Raw genomic sequence first — 24,720 nt, 5'->3', positions numbered from 1 at the left:
GCATGGCTTCAATTAAGGGCACCAAGTTCAAGTCCTGGCCCTGTCCTGTCCTAGGGCAGGTTCTTCATCCTCTCTAGGCACAGAGTCCCCTTGGGAAAATGGAGACAGTGGAACCTGCCTCAGAATGTGGGTGGGGAGATTAGTGAAATAACTTGACACAGTGTGGCCGGTCGTGGCTCCCAGCTCACAAGACCAGAAGTATATTTTAAATAAACCATAGTGTGGAGGCCAGCCTGGAGCTAAAGGAGACAGTTACTGCAGTGGAATGGAAAAATTCTTGGGGCACTGTCTGGGGATATAAATCTCTTGGTTTTCCAGTAAGACTGATCAGGTGACCACCCATTCTACAAAGTCAGGAGGCCTGTGCAGGAGAACCCCGGAGTCCTGGCTCCCCATGGTTCTCTCTGGAACACCAGCTCTGGGCTTGTCATGTGGGTCCCAAGCCATGCTCTGGCTCTTGTGGTCTCAAGGAGCAAGAAGTCACCACACCTCACTCAAGCCCGTAGAAACACAGCCCACCCACCTCATGGCACTCACCCCTGAGCCCTGCTCCAACCAGTAGCTCAGCCACCAGAAGCTGAAGATTGTGAAGAAGATGATCAGCACCATGAAGAAGAAAACTATGCAAGAGACCATGTAACCTGGGAGGGAGACAGTGGTGATGTACAAGTGCCACAAACAGGTGCAAGGCAACTGCTGACTCAGCTGCTTGGCCATCCCTGTCTTTGAGTGCTTGGAAACCCTTGAGCCCCACCCACTGTGGACACCTTGGAGGAATGGGAAGAGCTGGGTTCCAAAGTCAGGGAGCCCTGGGTTCAAATCCTGGCTCCACCACTTCCAAACCGTGTGACCTTGGACAAGGTACCAAATGTTAGCAACATGCCACTTCTTTACCTATTAAATAGTGATAACCTTACCAGCTTCAGAGCCATGCTGAAGATGATATGAAATAACGTGTGTCAAGCACTCAGCCCAGTGCCTGGCACAGGGTAGTGTTCTAGAGAAGTTCGTTCACCTTATGCAGGTCCTGCAGGTTCAGTTTTATAAGTAACAATAACAGCTACCTGTTATGTGGTACGCATTATGTACTATCATGTGCTACATGCCAGGAATAGTACTAAATGTATGCAGTATTTCTGAATTAGTAATTCCTATCTCCATTTTCAAGAGTGCTATTGTGTGAATGTATGTGTCTCCAAAATGTTGAAACCAAATTCCCAAGGTGATGGTATTAGAAAGTGAGGCCTCTAGGAGGTGACAACCATGAGGATGGAGCCCTCATGAATGGCATTAATGCCCTTAAGAGGCTTCAGAGAGCTGCCTCCCTGGTTTTTTGTTCCTTTCACCATGTGAGGATACAACATTTATCCCCTCCAGGGATGGAGGACGCAGCATTCAAGGCGCCATCTTGGAAGTAGATACTGGGCCCTCACCAGACACCAAACTTGCCAGCACCTTGATCTTGGACTTCCCAGCCTCCAGAACAGTGAGAAATAAATTTCTGTTCTTTATAAACTACCCAGTCTAATATATGCTGTTACAGCAGCACAAATAGGCTAATAAAATGAGAAAACTGAATCTGAGAGGGCAACTACCTTGCCCAAACTCACAGAGTTGGTGAGTGGCAGAGCTGGGATTTGAAGCAGTTAAGGGTGGGAAAAGGCAGGGTACACTCCTTCTTGGGGCACTGCTTCCTGCTCTAGCACTCCTCTCACCTATTTATGCTCACATGTCCCGTGCCTACAGTCTTTTCCCAAATTCTATCCTTCCTTCAAGGGTTGTCTCTTCTTTGATGAGATTTGAGATTCCCTGGCCACAGAGATCTCTCTCACCATCTGATGGAAGCAATGTCTTAATTCTCCAGCTAGATTTCAGCGATGGTTCTTAGATGACTTTATGCCCCCTCCCCTCTAGAGCTTGGCACAGGGCCTGGAACATAGTAGGCACTTTGTAAATACAGATCAATGTATGCTGCTAGATCCATTCATGCATTTCACAAGCATTTGCTGTTCCCTGCTCTGTCTGGGCAGGCCCTGGGTTACTCCTTGCAGGATACCCATGGTGGACAGGGCGGGGACAGTGTCCTGTGTACACAGCCTACCTCTTCCTCCCGCAGGCATGCAGACAGGAGACATCTTACACAAGGGTCAGCTTCCAATGTCAACAATGCGTAAAAAGTTTCATGGAGTAAAAATAACTCTCAAAAATCTCTTAAATTACTTGATAAGTACAGCACCATATATTGAGTTTTGTGTTTACAACATTGTACAGTAAATATACATGATGATATACACCATTTAATAAGGCAGTAGCTTTGAACTTCTAATTGCCTTCTACCTGCCTTAAGAAATAAAAATTAAGAAATTCTAAATCACACCAAAATAAAAGTCCCACCACTGTGACCTTATGCGATGTGGCTGCTATTTTCTATCCGATTCTATTTCATGTCTTTCAGTGCTGCTCATGATAAACTCAGCTGATTGCAAAACCCACTAAGGGAGCAGAGCTCAGAGTTTGAAAAACACTGAAATAATGAGGCAGGATGCGGTGGCTCATGCCTGTAATCCCAGCCCTCTGGGAGGCTGAGATGGGAGGATTACTTGAGGCCAGAAGTTCAAGACCAGCCTGGTCAACATAGCAAGACCTCATCTCTATTCTTTTTTTTCAAATTTTTTAAACTAAAAAAATAGAAAAACACTGAAATAATGAGTATACATGAAAATATAACTTCCAACCTTGGCTTTGATGGTAGAGTTGCTATAACTGAGTAGAGTTTAGTTTTGCAAGTTAGGCCAATAAATACCATGGCTCCTCTGGACCTCTCCACTTCACATGACCTCACATGTTCTAATCTGACCCCGTTTCAGGGATAGGGCTGCTCCAAGAGACAGCCCTGGGCTGGCATGGGAACCATACCTCCAGCTGCCTGGATGTAGTGGTGGTAGACCCTCCAACTCAAGGAGCCTTCTTTCATCTCCTCCTCCTGTGTGAGCTGATGCTCCGGCACTGGGTCAGAGCAGAAGAAGAGAAAAATGGTATGCCTGCCAATCACATGATCTCCTTCCTTCTGTCTCTGGCTTCGATCCTGGGCCAGCTTTTCACCTTCTAGCTTCAGTGCCCCACCTACGTCTAAGGTTTTTCATGGAAGACCCTGCTGAAAGAAACCTTTGACCTGGGCTCCGGAGCCTGGAAAGGGATCCATCCCTAACCATTCAATAAACTCTGGAGGGACTGCAGGGTCTCATGTGTATGATGGGCTGAGACACACACAGGAAAGAATGAAGAAAACCACCTGGGACCAGAAAACCTGGGTTTCAGAACTGTCATCATGACACTGTGCAACATCAGTCAAATCACTTAACCCTTCTGTTCACTTGTCCAAAAACATGGAAAGCTGAGAGGGTTGCTAAGTTGCCCTGCAGCCATACACTTCTGAGATAATGCTTCACAAAACAGCCCTGACCAGCCCAGGCAGACTCTTGACTTTGAGCTTGGCCTGAAAACCAGTACCTGGAGATGCCCATAGATGTTTCTGATGATAATCATAACCATCACGACAGTGACCGTCTGCTGCTGCTGCCTGCTATTCTCCCTTCTAATAACAACACCCCAATATTTCCTGGGGAAAAGTGCTCTTTTCCTGGAATTTTAATCCTGAGGGAAATTACACCAAGATGGAAATTTTTAGAGTAGGTCTTCTTCAAAAAGACTCAATTGGTGGCTGGGCACGGTGGCTCATGCCTAAATCTCAGCACTTTGGGAGGCCGAGGCAGGTGGATCACTTGAGGTCAGGAGTTCGAGACCAACCTAGGCAACATGGTGAAACCCGGTCTCTACTAAAAATACAAAAATTAGCCGGTGTGGTGGTGTGTGCCTGTAGTCCCAGCTACTTGGGAGGCTGAGGTATGAGAATTGCTTGAACCTGGGAGGCAGAGGTTGAAGTGAGCCAAGATCGTGCCACTGTATTCCTGCCTGGGCAACAGAGCAACACTCTGTCTAAAAAAAAAGACTCAGTGGGAGACAGGGAGCCTACAATGTAACAGGCCCTGTGTGGGGGGCTTCCCTATATCTGACCCCATCTAATCTCTACTACAACCCTGTGGAGTTAAGTACCATCATCTCCACTTTTGCCGAGAGTTCAGAGAGGTTAAGTTAGATGGGCAAGGTCACACAGCTTTGTAAGCAGCAGAGCTGGGATTCAAATCCAGAATTGTCTTACTCGAAAAATTGAAGTCGCTCCCTTCTGCTACTCTGCCCCAGACAAGAGCAAGGCCATGAGCTTCCAGACATCAGGGGCTAAACCCAATTCATTTCTGATCCCTAATACCTTTGCTCTCAATGTTTACTGTCTTCCAGTGTGTAATGAATGTCTAGATGCCTGGCCAAGTCTTAAATCTGTGCTATTCAGAGCCAAAGCTACCTCCTATCCTGCCTCTGCTGTACACCCTCAGCTGTGCCCCCCACAACACTCACTTCCTGGATCCTTCAGGCCTCCTGCCCACCAGTCTACACCCCATAGCCCTCAACTACTTGGATCTGAACCCTGTGTATGTAAATGTTTAGGGTCTCAGACACTGAGGGTCATGGCCCAATCTGGGGTCTAGGAGGAAACACTGGGACATCTGGAGGACCCAGGCAGGCATGCAGACATTCTTGTCCTGTCTCCCGCACCATTACCAGCATTTCCGTTGAGAGACTCTTCCAAGGAGGTGGCCAGAGCCTGACTTTCTACCTGTGGCTTCTCTGCTATCTTTGCTGTGTCCTGCAACATGTCCTGGGGAGAGAGCACAGGCCTGAGTGCACATGCATCCACAATGGGGAGTGAGGGCGGAGGGGCAGGACTCACCGATGTGGCTTCTTTGTGCATCTTCTGGATAAGTTGGGCATATTTCCCCTTTTTCTGCATTAACTCACTGTGAGTTCCATTTTCACAGATTTTTCCGTTTTCCAACAAAATGATCTGGTCACAAAATTCTAAGTACTGGACAGTCAGAAGAAAGAAAGCCTTCAGTAAGCACAGGGAAAGATGTTTGATTTTACTATTCACCAGGAAAATGTAAATTTAAATCACGATGAAATATTATTTCATACCAACAGATGAGCAAACATTTAAAAGTTGGACAACTCAAGTGTTGGTGGTGATCTGAGGTAAAAGGAACTCTCCTTAACTATCAGGAGGATTGTAGTTAAGGAGAGTTCCTTGGAGAACTACTTTGGAGAACAATTTGACCTATTCAGTAACATGGAAGATTTTTGAGGTTTATGAGCCAATGATTTGACTCCTAAAACTTTACCCGAAAATACTCTCAAACATGTGTACAAAGATACATGTAGAAGGATGTACACGGAAGTATTTTTTTTTTTTTTTTTGTAAAAGTGAAAAATAAGAAACAATTGTTCATCCTGGAGAAATAAATTCTGGTATATTCAGATATTGGAATGCTATACCAATGAGAATTAAATAAAGTTATGAAGCTGGGTGGAGTGGCTTACGCCTGTAATTCCAGCACTTTGGGAGGCCGAGGTGGGCAGATCACAAGGTCAGGAGTTCGAGACCAGTCTGGCCAACATGGTGAAACCCTGTCTCTACTACAAATACAAAAATCAGCCAGATATGGTGGCATGTGCCTGTAGTCCCAGCTACTCCAGAGGCTGAGGCAGGAGAATTGCTTGAACCTGGGAAGTAGAGGCTGCAGTGAGCTGAGACTGTACTGCTGCACTCCAGCCTGGCCAACAGAGTAAGACTCTTTCTCAAAATATATACATATATATCTTTATATAATATATATTTCATATATATATATAAAGTTACAAGTATCAACGTGGACGATCTCAAAAAACATAATGTTGAGGGGAGAAAAAGAAACTACCAAAGGGCACAGAAAGTAAAAAATAAATTCTATAAAATTCTATAAAGTTAAAAAATATGCAAAAGGAATTTCTTCTTGTCTAGAGATTCATGCATATGCTGTAAAAGTATGAAGACATGCATGGAAACAATAAACAATAAAGTCAGAAGAGCAGAAAGGAGGAACTGCAACAGAATTGGAGAGTGGAATCAATGTTTTATTGTTTAATCTGGGCGGTAGATACATGGGTTTTATTAATTATTTTCTAAACCTTGTTTAGGTTTTAAATATTTTATACCAAAAAAATAGTAAAGCAAAAATAAGGAGCGAGAGAAAAAGAAACAGAAGAAGAAGGGGGAGAGAAAATAATACGGCACTGTGGCCAATGCCATATGTGAAAATACTCAAGGGAAAATGACCCAGGAGAAGCAGCACCAGAAGCAGTCATTGCACTGCGCTCATCGTCGGTAAGAAAACACACTGAGGTGGCTCTCAATCTAAGAATGGGACACTTGGGGGATTCTTTTCTGAGAGGTTGGCTTCTTTTTCTTTTCTTTTCTTTTTTATTGATTGATTGATTTTCTTTGAGACAGGGTCTTGTTCTGTTGCCCAGGGTGGAGTGCAGTGGCACTATCACAGTTCACTGCAGCCTTGACCTCCAGGGCTCCATCCTCCCACCTTGGCCTCCCCAGTAGCCGGGACCACAGATGCACCACAACACCCGGCTAATTTTTTAAATTTTTGTAGAGACGGGAGGTCTCTCTACGTTGCCCAGGCTGCTCTTGAACTCCTGGCCTCAAGCAGTCCTCCTGCCTTGGCCTCCCAAAGTGCTGGGATTACAGGCATGAGCCATCGTGCCGGGCCTGTTTTCATTTTTCATAACTTAAAAAGCAGGGGTCTACTCATAAAATTTTGAAGATAAAGGAGACCATAAAATTTGTTCTTAATTTTCACCAGCACAAAAATCTTCTACCAGTCTGTTCGCTCTGTGTGGAAAGCAGAGGAAATCCAAGTTTTGTACAGCCCTCCCCAAATATGGAGTCTAGCCTGAGATGGGGACAGGTGCTGGGAGGCTGTCACTGAATCACACTCTGAAATGGCAGAGGCTTGAGGATCTATGTTATCCATCAATCACAGTCAGAGCCCTGGAGGGGTTCTCACCTGCAGCTGGTGGGTCACCAGGACGACCGTCTTCCCCCTAAGTGTCTTCTTAATGCACTCCTCAAAAATGTGCTTCCCCACATGGGCGTCCACAGCAGACAGGGGGTCGTCCAGCAGGTAGAGTTGACGGTCGGAGTAGATGGCGCGGGCCAGGCTGATCCTCTGTTTCTGCCCCCCAGAGAGGTTGAGGCCCCGCTCCCCGATCTGCAGACAGGGAGTAAAAGGCACCATGTCCAGAGAGCAAGCACAGCCAGGTGCGCTCAAATGGGTGGGCGGATGTAGCAGACAGAACTCCCTCAGTACAGACCAAGATATGCACACACTCCAGGATACCTGATAATTTGGCATTCCGGATTTAAAAATACATAATATATCTCACTCATATGTGGGAGCTTAAAAGCTGATCTCGTGGAGGTAGAGAGTAGAATGATGGACACCAGAGGCTGGAAAGGATTTTTGGGGGTAGGAAAGCGGGGTGAGAATGAAGAGAGGTTGGCTGATGGACACAAACATCAAGTTAGATAGAAGGAACAAGTTATAATGTTTGATAGCAGAATAGGGTGACTATAGCCAACAACAAGGTATTGTATATTTCATTAGAGCTAGTAGACAGGAGTCGAAAAGTTCTCAGCACAATAGAAGTGATAAATACTCAAGGTGCTGGGTACCCTAAATGCCCTGACCTGATCATTACATATTCTACAGATATAACAAAATAGCACAGGTACCCAAAAACATGTACAAATATTATGCATCAATAAAAATATTTTTCAAAACGTGGTTAGTAGGAGATGAATAAATTGCTTCTCAATTAATTAAAAATCTTGTAACTCTCCATGTATCCCCAAATCTAAATTTAAAGATACATAACTTTTAAAAACTTGTAACTCTTACTTAGATACAATTTTTCTAAGCCTATCAACTTCTAGGAGGCAAACATTAAACTATTAAAAGTTCAGATAATAAAATAAATCACTCATTCCCAAGTAAGAGCACCGTCTCACATATTATTCTGGTTTTATGTATTTGGTTTTTTGAGGCAGGGTCTCCTCTGTTGCCCAGGCTGGAGTGCAGTGGCACAAGCAATCATGGCTTACTGCGACCTCCGCCTCTCAGTCTCAAGCGATCCTCCCATCTCAGCCTCCTGAGTAGCTGGGACTACAGGTGGTGCCACCACAGTCAGCTAATGTTTTTAAACTTTTCTTTTCTTTTTTTTTTTTTTTTTTTTTTTTTTTTGTAGAGATGAGGTCTCACTATATTGCCTAGGTTGGTCTCAAACTCCTAGGCTCAAGCAATTCTCCCACCTTAGCCTTCCAAGGTGCTGAGGTTACACTGGACCTGGCCTTATTCAGGTTTTTAATCGCCATTGACAGCACCTGTCAACTTGTGGGACCATTGGCCCGGATTAGGGGTGTCATCAAAGACTATTTGCACTGTGTGCACCCACTCAACAGACCACAGCTGCAATGGCTGCAAGGAGCTTTACTGACGCTGGAAGGACCATCTCACATGGCACCTGCTGTGATAGGAGTTGAGGGTGAAAACCCAAGTTACTGAGCATGTTTTGCAGATTAGTGCTCCAGGCAGCCACCAGCTGGCCCATCCCTCCTTCAGGCTCTGAGGAAGTGGGAGCTGGAGTGTAAGTCCTAGTTTCTGTTCTATCCTGACTGCTTGAAGTCTCAGTAGAGAATCAGAGTTGAAATGGTGGCAGAGAAACCTCCTGTCCCTGCCGTGCTTCCAGGTCACCACTGTGTGACCTTGGACAATCTGCTTGATCTGGCCAAAGCCCAGTTTCCCCATTCATTCATTCACTTATTCATCAAACACTATTCAATGCCTGCTGTGCTCTTATAATAGTAGTTATCACTTACTCTAGGCCAGGCACTAGTCAAAGCACTTTGTATTAACTCATTTAAACCTCAAAGCAATCCAATCAGGTCAGTACTCTTATTTATGCCATTTTACAGATGAGACCTTGTTCTTCCTATTGAAGAAACAACCTTGAATATGATCATTGAGCTGTCTGCCATCAAGGATTTATAGTCCCAGCTTTAAAAGAAGAATAATAGGCCAAGCACAGTAGTTCATGCCTACAATCCCAGCACTTTGGGAGGCTGAGCTGGGTGGATCACATGAGGCCAGGAGTTTGAGACTAGCTTGGCTAACACGGCGAAACCCAGTCTCCACTAAAAATGCAAAAGTTAGCTGGGCCTGGAGGCACATGCCTGTAATCCCAGCTACTCAGGAGGCTGAGGTAGGAGAATCTCTTGAATCTGGGAGGTGGAGGTTGCAGTGAATTGAGATCACCCCACTGCACTCCCGTCTGGGCGACAGAGAGAGAACGAGATTCCCCTTCAAAAAAAGAAGAAGGAAGAAGAAGAAGGGGAAAAAGAAGAAGAAGGGGAAGAAGAAGAAGAAGAGGAAGAAGGAGAAGAGGAAGAAGAAGAAGAAGAAGAAGAAGGAGGAGGAGGAGGAGGAGGAGGAGGAGGAGGAGGAAGGGGGGAGGAGGAGGGGGAGGAGGAGGAGGGGGAGGAGGGGGAGGGGGAGGAGGAGGAAGAGGAAGAGGAAGAAGAAGGAGGAGGAGGAGGAGGAGAAGAAGAAGAAGAAGAAGAGGAAGAAGAAGAAGAAGAAGAAGAAGGAGAAGAGGAGGAGGAAGAGGAAGAGGAAGAAGAAGGAGGAGGAGGAGAGGAGGAAAGAAGAAGAAGAGGAGGAAAGAAGGAAGAAGGAAGAAGAAGAAGAAGAAGAAGAAGAAGAAGAAGAAGAAGAAGAAGAAGAAGAAGAAGAAGAAGAGGAAGAATTTAAAAACTACCCTCCTGAGGTTATTGAGATTATTGTGACTCTCACCTAAGACACTATATTCAAGTCACTAGAATAGTACCTTGCATGTAGTAAGTGTTCAACAGACTGAGCTATTATTAGACCATTAAAATCAAGAAGGCAATGCCACTTTTATCGTGGGTGAGGGTCGTATGTGTATTAAGGTGACTGCAGATGTGAAAGATTGTGAATTATCAGGGAAATGTTATAGCCAGAAATTGCCCCTGTGGGTCATGGCTGATGTTGCACTGGCTGGAGTGGGGCAAGGGTGATGGGGGTGGAGTTCTCATCTTCACAGGGTCTCCGCTCTTGCTTCAGAAGAAGGAGCTTGAGGTCAGCTCTCCACCTCTGTGGGGTAAGGTACCCCCTTTCCTTTCTAGGTGCCTCTATAAGCTGAGCCCCAACCTCCCTCAGTGAGGGAAGCTTTGCTCCTCCTGCACCTGCTGCAGGAAAAACTCCAGCTGCTTTGGGAGGAAGAGCTGGGATCCTTCCCTTCCCTGCCTGGGGAGGCAGTGTGAACATAAGAGCACCAACATTACACAGAGCAAGCAGGCTTGCCTCCCTCTTACCTCTGTCATATCTCCAAAGGGCAGAAGTTCCAGGTCCCGATTCAGGGAGCAGCAGTGGAGCACTTGGAGGTATCTGCGAAGGACAGGGAGCTGTAAGGCACAGGGGACCAGCCCTCCTGCCCATCACCCTTCCCAGTGTCAAAAGGAGTGGTCTTGATTTTCATGCTAAGAAATTTAGACTTGATCTTGTGTTTAATGGTATACCACCGAAGGCTTTTTTCGTTTCCTTCCCTCTTTCATTTCTTTTAAATTAATACACACTCTTAGTAAATATTTGACCAGAACAAAAAGATGCAATGAAAAGCAGTTCTCCTTCCCATCTTTGACCTTCATTTGCTTTTCTCAAAAGCAGCCACTATTGGCTGGATGTGGTGGCTCACACCTGTAATCCCAGCACATTGGGAGGCCCAGGAGGGTGGATCACCTGAAGTCAGGAGTTCGAGACCAGCTTGGCCAACATGACAAAACCCCATCTCTACTAAAAATACAAAAATTAGCTGGGCGTGGTGGTGCGTGCCTATAGTTCCAGCTACTCAAAAGGCAGAGGCAGGAGAATCGCTTGAACTGGGGAGGTGGAGGCTGCAGTAAGCCAAGATCATGTCATCGTACTCCAGCCTGGGAGACAAAGTGAGACTCCATCTCAAAAAAAAAAAAAAAAAAAAAAAAAAGGCATCCACTATTACAGTGTCTTATGTATTTATTCAGAAGTAATCTATTTATATATAGATGTGTACTGCATGGTACTGCAGGTATAGGTTATTATTGTTTTAAAGGCACTATAGTATTCCATTATACGGTTGCACCATAAATTATCTAACCAGAGCCCTAGTGATGGAGATTGGAATTGTTTCTACTCTTTTGCTCCTGTGAGCAGTGCAGTGTGAACATCCTTGTATATGGGTCTTTGCCTTCATGGGTGAAAATATCTACACATTAAATACCTAACAGTGGATTTGCCGAGTCAAAGGGTTGGTACATTTTCATTTTAACCAATATTTCAAAACTTCTGTATGAGTTCTATCAGTCTCACAGAAGACCATAAAGAAGAGCAATGACGGCCGGGCGCGGTGGCTCAAGCCTGTAATCTCAGCACTTTGGGAGGCCGAGACGGGCGGATCAGGAGGTCAGGAGATCGAGACCATCCTGGCTAACACGGTGAAACCCCGTCTCTACTAAAAAATACAAAAAACTAGCCGGGCGAGGTGGCGGCGCCTGTAGTCCCAGCTACCCGGGAGGCTGAGACAGGAGAATGGCGTGAACCCAGGAGGCGGAGCTTGCAGTGAGCTGAGATCCGGCCACAGCACTCCAGCCTGGGTGACAGAGCGAGACTCCGTCTCAAAAACAAAAAAAAAAAAGAAGAGCAATGACAAGACGAGAGCCGGGACTTAGGCTGATTGCCCGGGAGACAATCTTATGTGGGGTGGAACGGAGCAGGAGATTAGAGACAGGGACCCAAGGGCAGGGGCAGTGGGAACTGTTCAAACAAGAGATCACAGGCTGAACGAACTAGAAGCAGAGATGGAGAAGACAGAAATACAAGAGATATGTAGGAGACAGGCTTATTCACAATCGGTGACCAGTTAGATGTGGAAGCAATCAGAGGAGGAGACATCTGGCTTCCCGGGGTGCAAGGTTTGGGTGATGCCATTAAACTGAGTTGCACAATTTGGGAAAAGAAGCCAGGTGTATGGGGCTGAGCAGGCAGGGTCCTCATGAGTTGGCATTGGACATGATTGTGAGGTGTACACAGGACAACTAGACAGAGACAGCCAGTTCCTACACCTCCACATCTATGTTGTTACTGGAGGCCAATTGCAAAACCAAGCAAACAGTCACAGGTCAGAGTCCACCATAGTTGGAAGTGTAGCTGTAGCATTCAGAGCAGTTTTCCTGGACCCTTCACTGAACAGGCTTCACTCATGACATCCAATCTCATGTCTCGGGCAGGTTGAACCCGAGAGTTCTAGGGCAGGGAGACGCCACAGAGGGAAAGGAGGGATATGGACAAGACTTGGGAGATCCACGGGGCCATAGATTCAAACCGGTTTCCTGTATGTCACAGAACCTCATCGCTCCCATTTGTTTTCCTTTTCACTTAGAGGCCAAGATTGAACGAATACAAATGAAGTTCTAATGTAGCAATTTTGGAGGGGGGAGAATGTATTGACTATTTTGAGCCAATACAGCATAATAGTTAAGCATGAAGTTTCTGAAAGCAACTGGGTTCAAATCCTGGCTCTATCACATCCCACCACCTGGGTGACTTTGGGCAAATTATTTAACCTTTTGGGGCCTCAGCTGATTCATCTGGAAAACTGATAAGATGGTATTTCCTTCACAATGAGGGGTGAATATGATAATGAGTGTAAGTGGAGCACACATGAGTTAGCAGTCGTCAGGTTACCGTTCAAAGCTGGAGGTGCCCCCAGACCAGCCACATGCCCTGTGCTCTCCCCTTCCCCTCCAGGAGCTTACCGGGTCTTGTCATATGGATCTCCCATGAGGATGTTCTCCCTGATGCTCCCGCTGACAATCCAGGCCTGCTGGGGGACATAGGCCAGGCTTCCCTGCACTCCCACCGAGCCCTCAAGCAAGTTCATCTGCGGCAGAATGAGTCCAGCCTTAGGACCAAGTGGGCAAAGGGACAGAGCCTGCCTGGCTCAGCAGGCACAGTGCCCAGGGCCCCATTGCCCTCCAGGACCTTGGGGGCTCTCCTAGGTAAAAGGAACTTTTAATGTGGCCCTGCCAGGCCCACCAGCGAGTTGCAGGGACCAGCCATGAGAACATGTGGAAGCAGCTGGAGATAAGCCCAGCCAGGTCCCGCTTGGACTGAATCCAAGGTCTGCACTAAAGACACCCCAAACATTTTTTCCTCTTATTTGTCCCAGCCCCATTCCCTGGCAGCCAGTGCCTCCATGGTCTTCACCATGCACACCAAAATTTCCAGGCTATCTCTGAGCATGCCTGGGTATTATGGAATAATTATTGTTAGGTAGGATAATGTTATCATGGTTAGGTAGAAAAACGTTCTACTTTTGGACACCATGATGAAGTATTTAGAAGGGAAAGTGTTATAACCTGTGTAATTTAAAGCATTCTACAAAATATATGTCTGTATAGTAAGGTAAATATGCAAAAACTATCAACTGCTGCATCTAGATGGTGGGTATATGGATTCCTGCTGTAGTGTTCTTCCTGCTTTTCTGCAGAAGTTCAAAACAACACATTAAAAACAAATAGAGATAGACATTCATCCCCAGCACCCTGACATGGGACCTCATCATTCTTAATCCTTTCTCTTTTATACCCTGACATGTTTACTTCTAGTTTGGAGCCAGACTTTAACAAATAATAACTTTAAAATGGCATCTCTGTGTCTTTCTTTATTAGAAGGAAAGTGACAGGCTCATTTGCATAGGAAACTGACAAACCACTGGGCGAGTAGGGAGGTGGCCTTGCCTGGAGGCTGCTGGGCAAAGCTCCTGTGATGTAGAACAGAGCTCTGACCTCAGGTGGACCTGGGACTCAGCCCTGGCTCACCCCTTACCTGCTGCATGACCTTGGATGAGTCACCTCTCAGAATCTCACGTACTCATCTGTAAATGGGTCATCATGGGTGTGCCTTTGTCATGGGAGGTTACCAGCGTTAAAGGGGAAAATGGAAAGCTCTTTACACAGGACTTGGCATGTAAGTACTGAAGCTAGTTTTACTGTTTTTTTTTAATGGAGTCTTTCTTCCTTGCAGTTACGAAGAAACTGGGGAAAGGCCATCCCACATGCAGCACGTGGCTGATGCGTTGAGAGAGAGCTGGCTTTGGTAACATAACCATATTCCAAGGAAGGGATGAGTTTGGCAATGTTCATTTGGGAGAAGGAGCTGAGGGAAAAGCCAAAGAAAGGAAGGAAAACTTCTCCCAGTGATGGGGGAACAAGGGACAATGGGCAGAAGAAGAAGGGGGAAGAGATGGCAGCCCAGGAGGGGGTGAGGTTGGGGCTCTGTGGGGAAGGGCTGGTGTAAGACTCCTGCGGGAAGGTGACCAAAAATGCGTAGCAGGTGTCATGGGTGCTTTTAGTGTTCGTTCTAAGGTGTGCAGTGTGACCCCAAAGGATCTGGGGAATGGGTTTGGGTTTTTTTCAAACTGGAGAAATGGCCGGGCATGGTGGCTCACATCTATAATCCCAGCATTTTGGAAGGCCGAGGCGGGTGGATCACTTGAGGCCAGGAGTTCGAGACCAGCCCGGTCAACGTGGTGAAACCCGTCTCTACCAAAAAATACAAAAATTAGCTCGGTTTGCTGGCGCATGCCTGTAGTCCCAGCTACTCAGGAGGCTGAGGCATGAGAAACTCTTGAACCCTGGAGGCAGAGGTCGCAGTGAGTCGAGATCACGCCATTGCATTCCCGACTGGATGACAAAGCAAGACTCTGTGTGAAAAAAATGAAGAAAGAAAGAAAGACAGAAAGAAAGGGAAGGGAAAGGAAGGGAATGGAAAAAGGAAAGAAAAGAAAGAAAAAAGAAACTGGAGAAAGGGTGTGTGAGCCACATGTCCACATGGCAGCAGACCTCAAACTTGTCCACAGGGGATGGAATGAGAGGTTCAAATTTCAAGGGCAAGTGCACCTAGCAGGCATATGTACCCCACTGCCGGAGTATGAGTAAGACTGCCCCATCCCATCCAGCAGGCCTCCTCTCCCCAGCCTTCCTTCCTTCTTTCTCCCTGTTTCTCCCCCAACATTTCTCTTCCGATCCTGTCCTAAAAGGCACATACATCCCACTCTCAGTGTTATGAGTTTGACTTTATAAAATGATTTTTGTGCTCTTTTTTTAAAGGAACCATTGCAACAGCGTATTGCAGTGTGGAGGAGAGATTGGACTCAATTCCTTGTTAAATAATTTGTATGATCATATTAACTTTGAGTTAATATCCTGTATCCTCACAGAGCACAGGTGAGGACAGATCTCCAGGTGATGTAAGAGGCAGCCCGCACCAGGAGTGCTGCCACAAGGTGAAGAGAAAGGGCCACCTTGATCACGCACCTCCCACACAGTGCAAGCACAACCATTTTTGATTTATAAAAACCCCACTTGCTCAGACCCCTGTGAGGAAGAAAGCAGTGGGGGGCCCTGCCCGGGGCACTGGAGCTTGGGAGGGCCTGGACTGCCTGCGGACAGGCACGCATGTGGCCTCAGATCACTTACCTCCCCAAGGATGGCTGACAACAGGCTGCTCTTACCACTCCCCGTGTTGCCGCAGACCCCTAACATCATCCCCTGCAAGCCAAGGAGGACACACAAGTGTTGGGACAGCACAGCCCTGGCATACCCACCTGCCCAGGGCAGCTCAACTGTTTAGAACCCAAAACAACACACAGAAAACAAAACAACCACACAGAGCCCAAGACTCCTCAGACAAGCAAAGCTCAAGAGGAACTTTGTGCTCAGTCCCTGGAGGCAGGAGGGGTGACCCAAGAGGAAGCAGATCACAGGGAAAAGGCAGAGGGGAACTCAGGGATAGGTGGCAAGAACCCTGAATTCCAGATTGGTGTCTATTCTATGCAGCAATCCTTGGAAAGCCACTATTTGATGGATGAATGAATGTTTGAATAAATGCATGCATTTATTCAAACATTCATTCATCCATCAAATAGTGATCTGAGTTTCCTCTATGGACCCAGTAATGAAGAGAAGACCTCACATTGAGCTTAGAATGTAAGCTGAGGGATGGGAAGACAGACAGACTACATAAATAAATAAATAAATATCAGATAGAGATAAGTGATATGAGTAAAATGAAGTCGGATGCTATGACAGACAGAGGTTTTTGGGGGTTGAGGCAATTTTAGATGAGTCAGCCAGGGAAGGCTTCTACAGAGGAGGTGTCATTACTGCCCCAGAGCTGTCAGAACTCTAGTGGGGAAGAGGTCAGAGGTACAGGTACCGATTTGGAGGAACCGGGCTCTAAGGGCAGTGAAAAGTCACTGAAGGGTTTAAGGAGAGTGACTTGAATTGGTTTACATTTTAGAAAGATCCCTCTGTCATAGTACAATACAGCAGTCCCCAACCTTTTTGGCACCAGGGACCAGTTTCATGGAAGACAATTTTTCCACAAACTGAGGGTTGGTGGTGGATTGATTTCAGGATGAAACTGTTTCATCTCAGATCATCAGGCAAGATTCTCATAAGGAGTGTGCAATCTGGATTCCTCGCATGCATATTTCACAATAAGGTTCGTGCTGCTATGAGAATCTAATGCTGCCGCTGATCTGACACAAGGTGGAGCTCAGGCGGTGATGCTCACTGGCCTGACGCTCGCCTCCTGCTGTGCGGCCTGGTTTCTAACAGGCTGTGGACCAGTGCAGGTCTACCGCCCAGGTGTCGGGGACCCCTGGTATAATGGATTTTGGAGGCTCAGAGAGACAGAGTGTGGGAGTGGGGTGAGAGATACAAACTACCTATTGGGTACAATGCACACTATCGGGTCACAGGTGCACTAAAATCTCAACTTCACCACTATACAACTCCTCCGTCTAACCAAAACCCACTTGTACCCCAAAAGCTATTGAAATAAAAAATACACATTAATTATTTAAAAAAGGAAAATCCCTCTATCTGCTGCATGGTGAAAGACTCATAAGAAGGCAAAAGTGGGAGCAGAGAGGTGGATAAGGAGGTTCTGGGAGCGGCATGACAGTGGCAGGGATAGGGCAGTGGAGGGGCTATGGTGAGGGCGGCAGGTTCGGGGCAGATGTGGAAGTCAAGCTGACGGGCCTTGCTGGTGGATTGGATTTGAGGGAGGGAAGGAAAGGAATCAAGTGTGACTTCCAGGTCCTTGACCACTGGAAGGATGATGGTGCCATCTCCCAGGAGAAGGATGATTTAGGGAACTCATTAAAAAGGGTGAATATCAAAACCTTATTTCATTTTAAATGCTTGATGGACATTTAAGAGAGATATTATATATGCAGTCGAGTCTGGAGTCCAGAAGAGACTTTAAGGTTAGAGATAATAGCACAGAGATAGAATTTAAAACCACAGGGCTAGAGATGATCACCAAGGAAAGAAGTATAAATATATAAGAGATAGTAGATATTAGATATTAACACCTATTACTATTGGGTATTATCTAGCTTTTAGACATTTATCACTATATATGAATCAATATCTATATCTATTCTATGTCAATTATTATTAGATATCAATATCTACATTAATAGATAACAGAGAAGAAAAGAGGAGGGGCGAAGAGGAGACAGCAGGAAGCTAATCTTTGTAAACATCAGGCAGAGAAAGAGCCAGATAAGGTGAGTTCACAGAATAACAGAATTCAAACACAGGATGGTGCTTGGCATATATGAGGAATGTAATAAATGTTAGCTGGGTCTCCTTTCCCTTCTCCTTTCTGGTCCTTGGTCCTTCCAAGGACCAGCACACAGTACTCTCATATTATTTTGGGTCTTACCTAAGCCAAAAAAATTTTAAATGATAGATTAATTCACACTAAAAAATGAAAGATATTCTGTATTTGCCCTCCATGAAAAATTTGAATTTTAAAGGGAGAGATCATGGAAAGGGCAGTTTTTAACCAAGGAAATGGTGGGGCACCTGGCCAAGCTCCCAGTCTCAGGTCCTGAGAGCCTGGCAGGCAGCCTGCCTGCATGGCCTGAACAAGGCTACCTTGGACACCACCAGGTTAATCTTGTGCAACTCTGGGCCCAGGCTCTTCCCTTCTTCCTCTGGCTTGAGGGCATCTCTAGGCCTGGTCATCCCCTCAGAAGCGTGTCCATTCCTCTCCAGCTCCAATGCCCCATTGACAATCCTAGGACAGGTCTGTCGCCAAGACAAGGTGGCCTCCTCCAAAACCAGAGCTTTGCTGGGGTCTTGTAATGTCTGGACATAGAAAACAGGGCTCTCCTGGAGGAAAAACTTCTGAAAAGACAAAAGGAAATAGAGGGAGGAGGAACGCAGTTCTTTAGTTCAGCAGGAATGTGTTCCCAGTTTTACAAGCCTGCCAGTTGGTATGGTTTTCTGAATTTTGAATAAGCAGTAAAAGTTTGCAAAAGTACCACCAGTTAGGAAAGGCCAGTTTCTGCGGGTGAAAATTCTAGGTCAGTGTTTTCCAAATTTCAGAGCACAGGGCCGCTCTTCCATATTTGCAAACACTGCGCTATCAATGGCAACTCTGCTCAGGAGGTTGACTAAGGACTAACCTACATTAGCCTCATCCCAAGTGATGACAGCCATTGACTCATAAGACTGATGTTTTTCTAATTAAATTCTATTAATATTGGGCTGGACATAATGGCTCACGTCTGTAATCCTAGCACTTTGGGAGGCCAAGTCGGGGGATTGCTTAAGCTCAGGAGTTTAAGACCAACCTGGGGAACATAGTGAGACCTCCACCTCTTAAAGAAAAAAAATTCTACTTGTAGCTATTGAAAATAAAAACTCTGTCTGTGTCCCACACTGGGGAAAGGTCATTTGGGGTCATACATTTCAAAAGGTGACCATCAGCGGGTCACTTCTCTTTGCATCTCCAGCTCCCTGTCTATAAAGCCCAAGGGTTGAACTACATAAATTCTAGCAATCAAAAGAATGGGAGGGGAGTATGATCCTATGGAAGTCAGGTTACATTCACATAGGCCTACCTGGAGATATGCTTAAGAGATCTAGAAGGATGCTTCCTGACATTTTGGACTCTCTTACCCATCCTTCTGAGCTCAGATTGCAGCTTCCTCATCTCTGACCCCTCCAGGCACAGGTGAAAACAGGCACAGAAGGGGAGAATGAATGGGCAAACCCAGTGTCCCATGGGAAGGAAGGCAGCGGCAGGAGCCTTCTCACAGCTGCTGAGAAGTCAGGGAAGCAAGCTGGGCTGGTGATAAGCAAAGCACTGTTTGTGCTACTCAGAGCAGCCAAGTTCATTCCAGCCTTAGGGCTTTCACACTTGCTGTTTCCTCTGCCTGGTTATCATCACTCAGTCACCTTGGCAGGGGCCTTCCCTAACCAGGCTCTTCCCAGGAGCCCCCAGCCCTCCCCAACATACTCCCTAGAACAGGCATGTCCAATCCCTTGGCTTCCCTGGGGCACATTGGAAGAAGAATTGTCTTGGGCCACACAGAAAATACACCAACACCAACGATAGCTAATAAACCAAAAAAAAAAAAAAAAAAAGAAAAAGAAAAAAAATCGCAAAAAGAAATTCCTAATGTTTTAAGAAAGTTTACAAATTTGTGTTGGGCCACATTCAGAGCCATCCTGGGCCACATGCAACCCATGAGCTGCAGGTTGGACATGCTTGCTCTAGGACATCACATTGTTTTATTGGCATCATGGCTCTTCATGTGATCTGATCGAATCCTCTTTGATCATTAATTTACTTGTTAATTGCCTGTTTCCAATACCAAATCTGAACTCCCTGACAGCAGGGACCCCTGTTCAATGCAGTATTCTCTGTGCCTGGCCTGTGTTAGGAGTTCAATAAATATTTTTTTGTTTTGCATTAATGAATGAATGAGTGAATGAGTGATAACAGGTCATGAACTACATGTACATAAAAGTGGGGTGACTACAAAATGACTTCTAAAAATTAGTTTAGAGTTTTCAAACTTAGATGCCAACTATATAAATAAGTGAAGTGGACCATTTCTAAGATGATACATGATAATTAAAATGCAGCTCCAGGCCTGGAGGTGCAATAGGGTATGGTAGATACTGCAGCAAACTGCAGCTAAATGCCTCCATCTAAACAGGGCAGCTATCGCCTCAACTCCAGCTGCTTGTGGCCATGGTAGATTATGGTAGAGGGTCACTAGATCTTCTAATCATTCAAGAAAATTCAAAAATCTGGGTTTTCACATAAAATGTCCAAGTGTTTCAATGCAAGCAACATCTGTGGTGTTTTTCTAAAACAAAACTATCTATCAGGGTAACTCTATGCAAACCTGGATAAAGTCTGCAGAGCATCTGTCTGAGACCTGGTTTGGACACACTATCCTAAGATCTCCTTGGAGACTGAGACCTGACCCAATTCATCTGTCTTCCCAGGCCCCACACCAGCCTTGGCACAGGAGGTTACTGAGTTAGCTAATCCCTCTCTCAACCTAGGCCTCTCGGGAGGAACATCACGGGGGCTGAAGGCAGAGGAGCGTCCAAGCAGGGGGCCTACAGCCAGTCCCCTGACCACCTACCTTGAACCTCATCACCGCAGACTTGGAATTCGTGAGGCCTTTGACTGCTAAGGGCACAAACAACACTGACAGCCGAAGGAGAGTCAAGGAGCCCAGCATGCTGAAGGCCTGGATAAGAAGGGGAGGAGGCGGTAAGGGTCGTGGCCCTTCCTGCTTCCACCATTCCCTGGCACCCGCATCCCTGAGCCACATCCTCAGCATCCAACAAGCAGTTGGTTCATCCAACAGAGGCTAAGTTAGTGTTTGGGGGAGACTGGAAAAAGCTGGGGAAAGAGCACTCGTCTTGGAGTCTTAGAGTTAAAGGTCTAGTCCCTGTTGCAGCTTAGCCACTGACATCTCTAGCTTTGGGCAGATTGTCCCTACCACATCCCAGTTTCCCCACTGGCATAGTGAGAAAAATCATGAAGTACATACAGGAACAAAGTTGGGAAACACCAAAAAAATTCCTGTGAATGAGCACTGCTTCCTTTCAATGGAGCTTGGTGCCATTCTTGCTGTCAAGGTCCTATTTCTTCTCCTTTGCCTTAGATGTTTGTTTTCTTTTTAACATTCAACATCTCCTTACCCTTCATGCCTAACCCATGCTGCACTGTGACTATAGCAAAACACCTTAGGCTCTCAGGACCCCAGAAGGTGCCCTCCTGGAGGTGCTGAAAGAACCTTCCAATCCATGCCCATCTCTCCTCCTTTCTTCTCCTGGATCCATCCAAAAATGAACTCCAATGGAGCAGGAATGCCTTGGTCTAGACCTGTCTTGTGTCATCTTAGTGTCAGCCTCAAGTGCCTCTGAAAGTATTCCTTCTATAGTACCCCCAACACCCTCAGATTTCTCAGGGTTTTTTCCCTGGTGCATGCCTGAGCCAAGCAGAGGGGCCAGCCATCTGGGGCACACACAACCCCTTGACTGCAGACTCTCAAATGTTTCCCTTCTTGCTCTGGGTGCTGCCTCCTGGCTTCCCCAGTTGGATTACCACCCCTCCAAGAGCAGCACCCTGTCTTATTCTGCTCAAGAGCTGGGATTCCTAACCCTGTAAGGCAGCTGCCACTTCTCAGGGCCAGGTTCTGACCATGAAGGGAAAGACCAAAGAAGCTATACCTTTGTATTTGAAGTGCACTTCCAGGGCCCTTATTTAGGGATTAGAGGAACTCCTCAACCTCAAGGTGTAATTCAAATTGTCAGAATTTTAACTACAGGTACCACCTCCCCCCCACCCCTGAAGGGTCTGCTGTCCAGTCCGCCCACAGGGCTGTCCAAGATGTCACTTTTTAAGATGGGTTGAGATGGAAGACAGTGCTGTACTTTTGTCTGGAAAATAAAAATGAACATATAGTGTTCATTTACAAAGCCTTCAGACCATTGAGGGGTATGGCTAAAAAAGGACACATGAGAAAACTCCTGATCATGATGGGGAGAAAACAAAGCCCCCCAAACCCTTACCGTTGATGCTGTGAGTTTCAACTTCAAGGATGTGTGGACGAGAATCCAGACTGCTGTGGCCACTGTGGGGATGACGAACAAGGCTACAGTGGTCAGGCTCTGGACAAGCCCGCACTTCTCCAATAGTTTCCTTTCCTTCCTTCTTAGGTCTGGGAAATAAAAAAGAAATACACCAAAGATAACCATAAGAACAGTCTCCAAAGAGCACAGCACCATCCCCAAAGCATCAAAAAAAAAAAAAAAATCCCCAAGAGGTGAGAGGGACTTGGCTCACCATGCCATCACCAGGTTTGGAGCAGAAAGCCAGACTTTCCATACCTTCAATGATTTTTGTAAATGGTTTCTCCCATGTGTACATTTTAATCAGCTTAATGCAAGTGAGAACTTCACTGGTCACACGAATGCGCTGGTCGCTGACCTCAGATGTGTCATGCTGAGCCTTCACAGCCATTCTTGTCACGAATACCTGGAGTCAGGATACAGCAAGTTTGGAGTTGATCTGCAAGGGCTTCCTTTGACAAAGGCAGGAGGGTTCAGTCTGGCATAAGTAGGGCAACTGGGTGCATTTCCAAAGAGAGGTTTTCCAATCGAAGCTCTCCAGGCCACCATGCCTTAGGGCATCCCAGGGGCCTTTCTTTCCTGAGTCCCAAGCCAGGCTGTGGCTACTTAGACAGAAACTAAACTGAAATGGTTCCTCTGTCTTCTGGAACCATAAATCCTCTAATAATTAAAATCACCTTTCAATCAGAGTGACTGCACTCAGGAAAACACTAAATTTCAATAATTCAGAGCACACATAATCCAAGAGTCATTTCTGTTTCCTCAACTTTATTTCACCTGAATCTTTGGCAACAAAGTGCTTCCCTTTCCCCATTATACTGTGCTCAGACAAATGTTAAATGCTGGCTGTGTTATTACATCAGCACATTCTGGGTAGAAGAGATGGAACAAAAATCTTGCACAGAGATTATCTACAAAGGAAAGTTGTCGAAGCAGATAATCTCCCATAGAAAGCTATGAGGTAGACTTTGCACATCACATTCAGCTCTTATTTACTTATTAACCAAATGTTGTGACCAGAGAATAGTTTGAGGTAAGGAGTGGAGCTGAATCTTATCCACAACGGATTGAAAGGTCAACAAGAATCAACGTTCTCACTCAGAGCTATCCCAGATTCCAGAGCCCTGGGACTTCTGGGGCCCAGCATCAAATGGGTGACAAAGAGAGACATTACCTCCAGTGGGAAAACCAGGAGAAAGCATAAAATGGCAACAAATGCAGTGTATCCAATAATGAAGTAGGAAGAAATGCTGCAGATGACCAGTGATGCGCAGCTGACCAGTAATAGGGGTCCATAACACACCCCATCAAACAGGTAGTTTACGTCACCAGTGAAGAAGCCGATGGCCTGTAAGACAGCAAGTCCACGGGCACAGGTGTCACCTCCCTGGGTACCCAGAAGTGGTGGCAGGTGGCCTTCCCATGCCCTCTCCTAGCAGGAAGGCTTGAAAGGCAGGGTGGAAGAGTAGAGACAGACACCCCAGGTTCACATCTTTCTCCTCTCTGTTTGTGTGACCCTCAGCAAGTTACTTTACCACTCTGAGCCTCAGCTTCTCCATCTGTAAAGCTGGAATAATTATACATACTTTATATGGGTTTTGTGAGATTTCAATGACATAGAAAGTGTCTGCACACATAGAATGTGATCAATAAAAGGGGTATTTTACTACAATTAATACTACCACTATTACTACTGCTACTGAAACCATGCCCCAAAGAGTTAAAGAAACCAGTGACTAACAGATATTCTTGAGTTTTTAGGACAGCAGTTACAGAAAGAAACAACTTGCTGAAAATCCCTCTGCTTGTAAGATAACAGATCTGACTAAAATCGGTAGAACCAGTACGGCTAACTAGAGTCTGTGCAGAACCAGCTTGCTAACGTCACAGCCTAAAAATTTCCACCACATGTTTCATACTAATTCCCCGTGAATTTGCAAATGGGACCCAGGAAGAGACATGAAGAGATCACTGCATATATACAAGGGCTTTTCAGACCTCCCCTCTCATTCTACCAGTCACCTACTAATCTCAGAATCCACCCCTTAAATCTTTCCTAATAAAATCACTGTCTTAAAGCAAGCACAAGGAGACAGATCTGGGCTGGACTCCTGTCTCCTTGTCAGCCAACTTGCAATAAAAAGCTTTTCTTTTCTCAAAAACCCAGTGTCAAAGTATTGGCTTCTAGACATTAGGCAGTGAGCCCCTTTTGCTTAGTAACACCACTAATATCTATATTCCAGAGAATTGCTTCCATTCTTCACTTGATTCTATTCATTCTACTAATAATAATAATATTAATTAAATTTTCTGCTTTTTTTTCTTTTTTGTTATAGATTCTTCTGCCTACTTCCTTCCTCCCACACGTACTGCCTGGCTCAATGCTATATAAAAAGTAACATTTGGCCGGGCACAGGGAGGCCAAGGTGGGTGGATCGCTTGGGCCCAGGAGTTTGACACCGGCCTGAGCAACATGGTGAAACCCTGTCTCTACAAAAAGTAGGAAAATTAGCTGGGCATGGTGGCACATGCCTGTAGTCCCAGCTTCTCAGGAGGCTGAGGCAGGAGGATCACTTGAGCCCGGGAGATCAAGGCTGCAATGAGCTGTAATCATGCCACTGCACTCCAGCCTGAGCAAG

General features: G+C 46.0%; 1 protein-coding gene across 3 annotated transcripts in view; it reads right to left on the bottom strand.

Annotated features, from left to right (window-relative positions):
- Nucleotides 1-24,720, bottom strand: part of ABCC11 (ATP binding cassette subfamily C member 11) — an 81,640-nt gene that overhangs the window by 25,483 nt on the left and 31,437 nt on the right. For all 3 annotated transcript variants that reach the window (XM_030924413.1, XM_030924412.1, XM_030924414.1), the window contains 13 exons: nucleotides 23,256-23,429; nucleotides 22,340-22,487; nucleotides 22,022-22,170; nucleotides 20,584-20,691; nucleotides 18,071-18,322; nucleotides 15,596-15,667; nucleotides 12,872-12,996; nucleotides 10,397-10,469; nucleotides 7,011-7,214; nucleotides 4,847-4,981; nucleotides 4,678-4,774; nucleotides 2,917-3,006; nucleotides 538-641 (listed from right to left, as the gene is read on the bottom strand). In XM_030924413.1, the coding sequence (XP_030780273.1) occupies nucleotides 538-641; nucleotides 2,917-3,006; nucleotides 4,678-4,774; nucleotides 4,847-4,981; nucleotides 7,011-7,214; nucleotides 10,397-10,469; nucleotides 12,872-12,996; nucleotides 15,596-15,667; nucleotides 18,071-18,322; nucleotides 20,584-20,691; nucleotides 22,022-22,170; nucleotides 22,340-22,487; nucleotides 23,256-23,429 (1,731 nt within the window). The remainder of the gene's footprint in view (nucleotides 1-537; nucleotides 642-2,916; nucleotides 3,007-4,677; nucleotides 4,775-4,846; nucleotides 4,982-7,010; nucleotides 7,215-10,396; nucleotides 10,470-12,871; nucleotides 12,997-15,595; nucleotides 15,668-18,070; nucleotides 18,323-20,583; nucleotides 20,692-22,021; nucleotides 22,171-22,339; nucleotides 22,488-23,255; nucleotides 23,430-24,720) is intronic.

The sequence above is a fragment of the Rhinopithecus roxellana genome, chromosome 20 (genome assembly GCF_007565055.1).
Source record: "Rhinopithecus roxellana isolate Shanxi Qingling chromosome 20, ASM756505v1, whole genome shotgun sequence".
Lineage (NCBI taxonomy): Eukaryota > Metazoa > Chordata > Mammalia > Primates > Cercopithecidae > Rhinopithecus > Rhinopithecus roxellana.
This window is presented reverse-complemented; position numbering and strand designations above follow the sequence as displayed.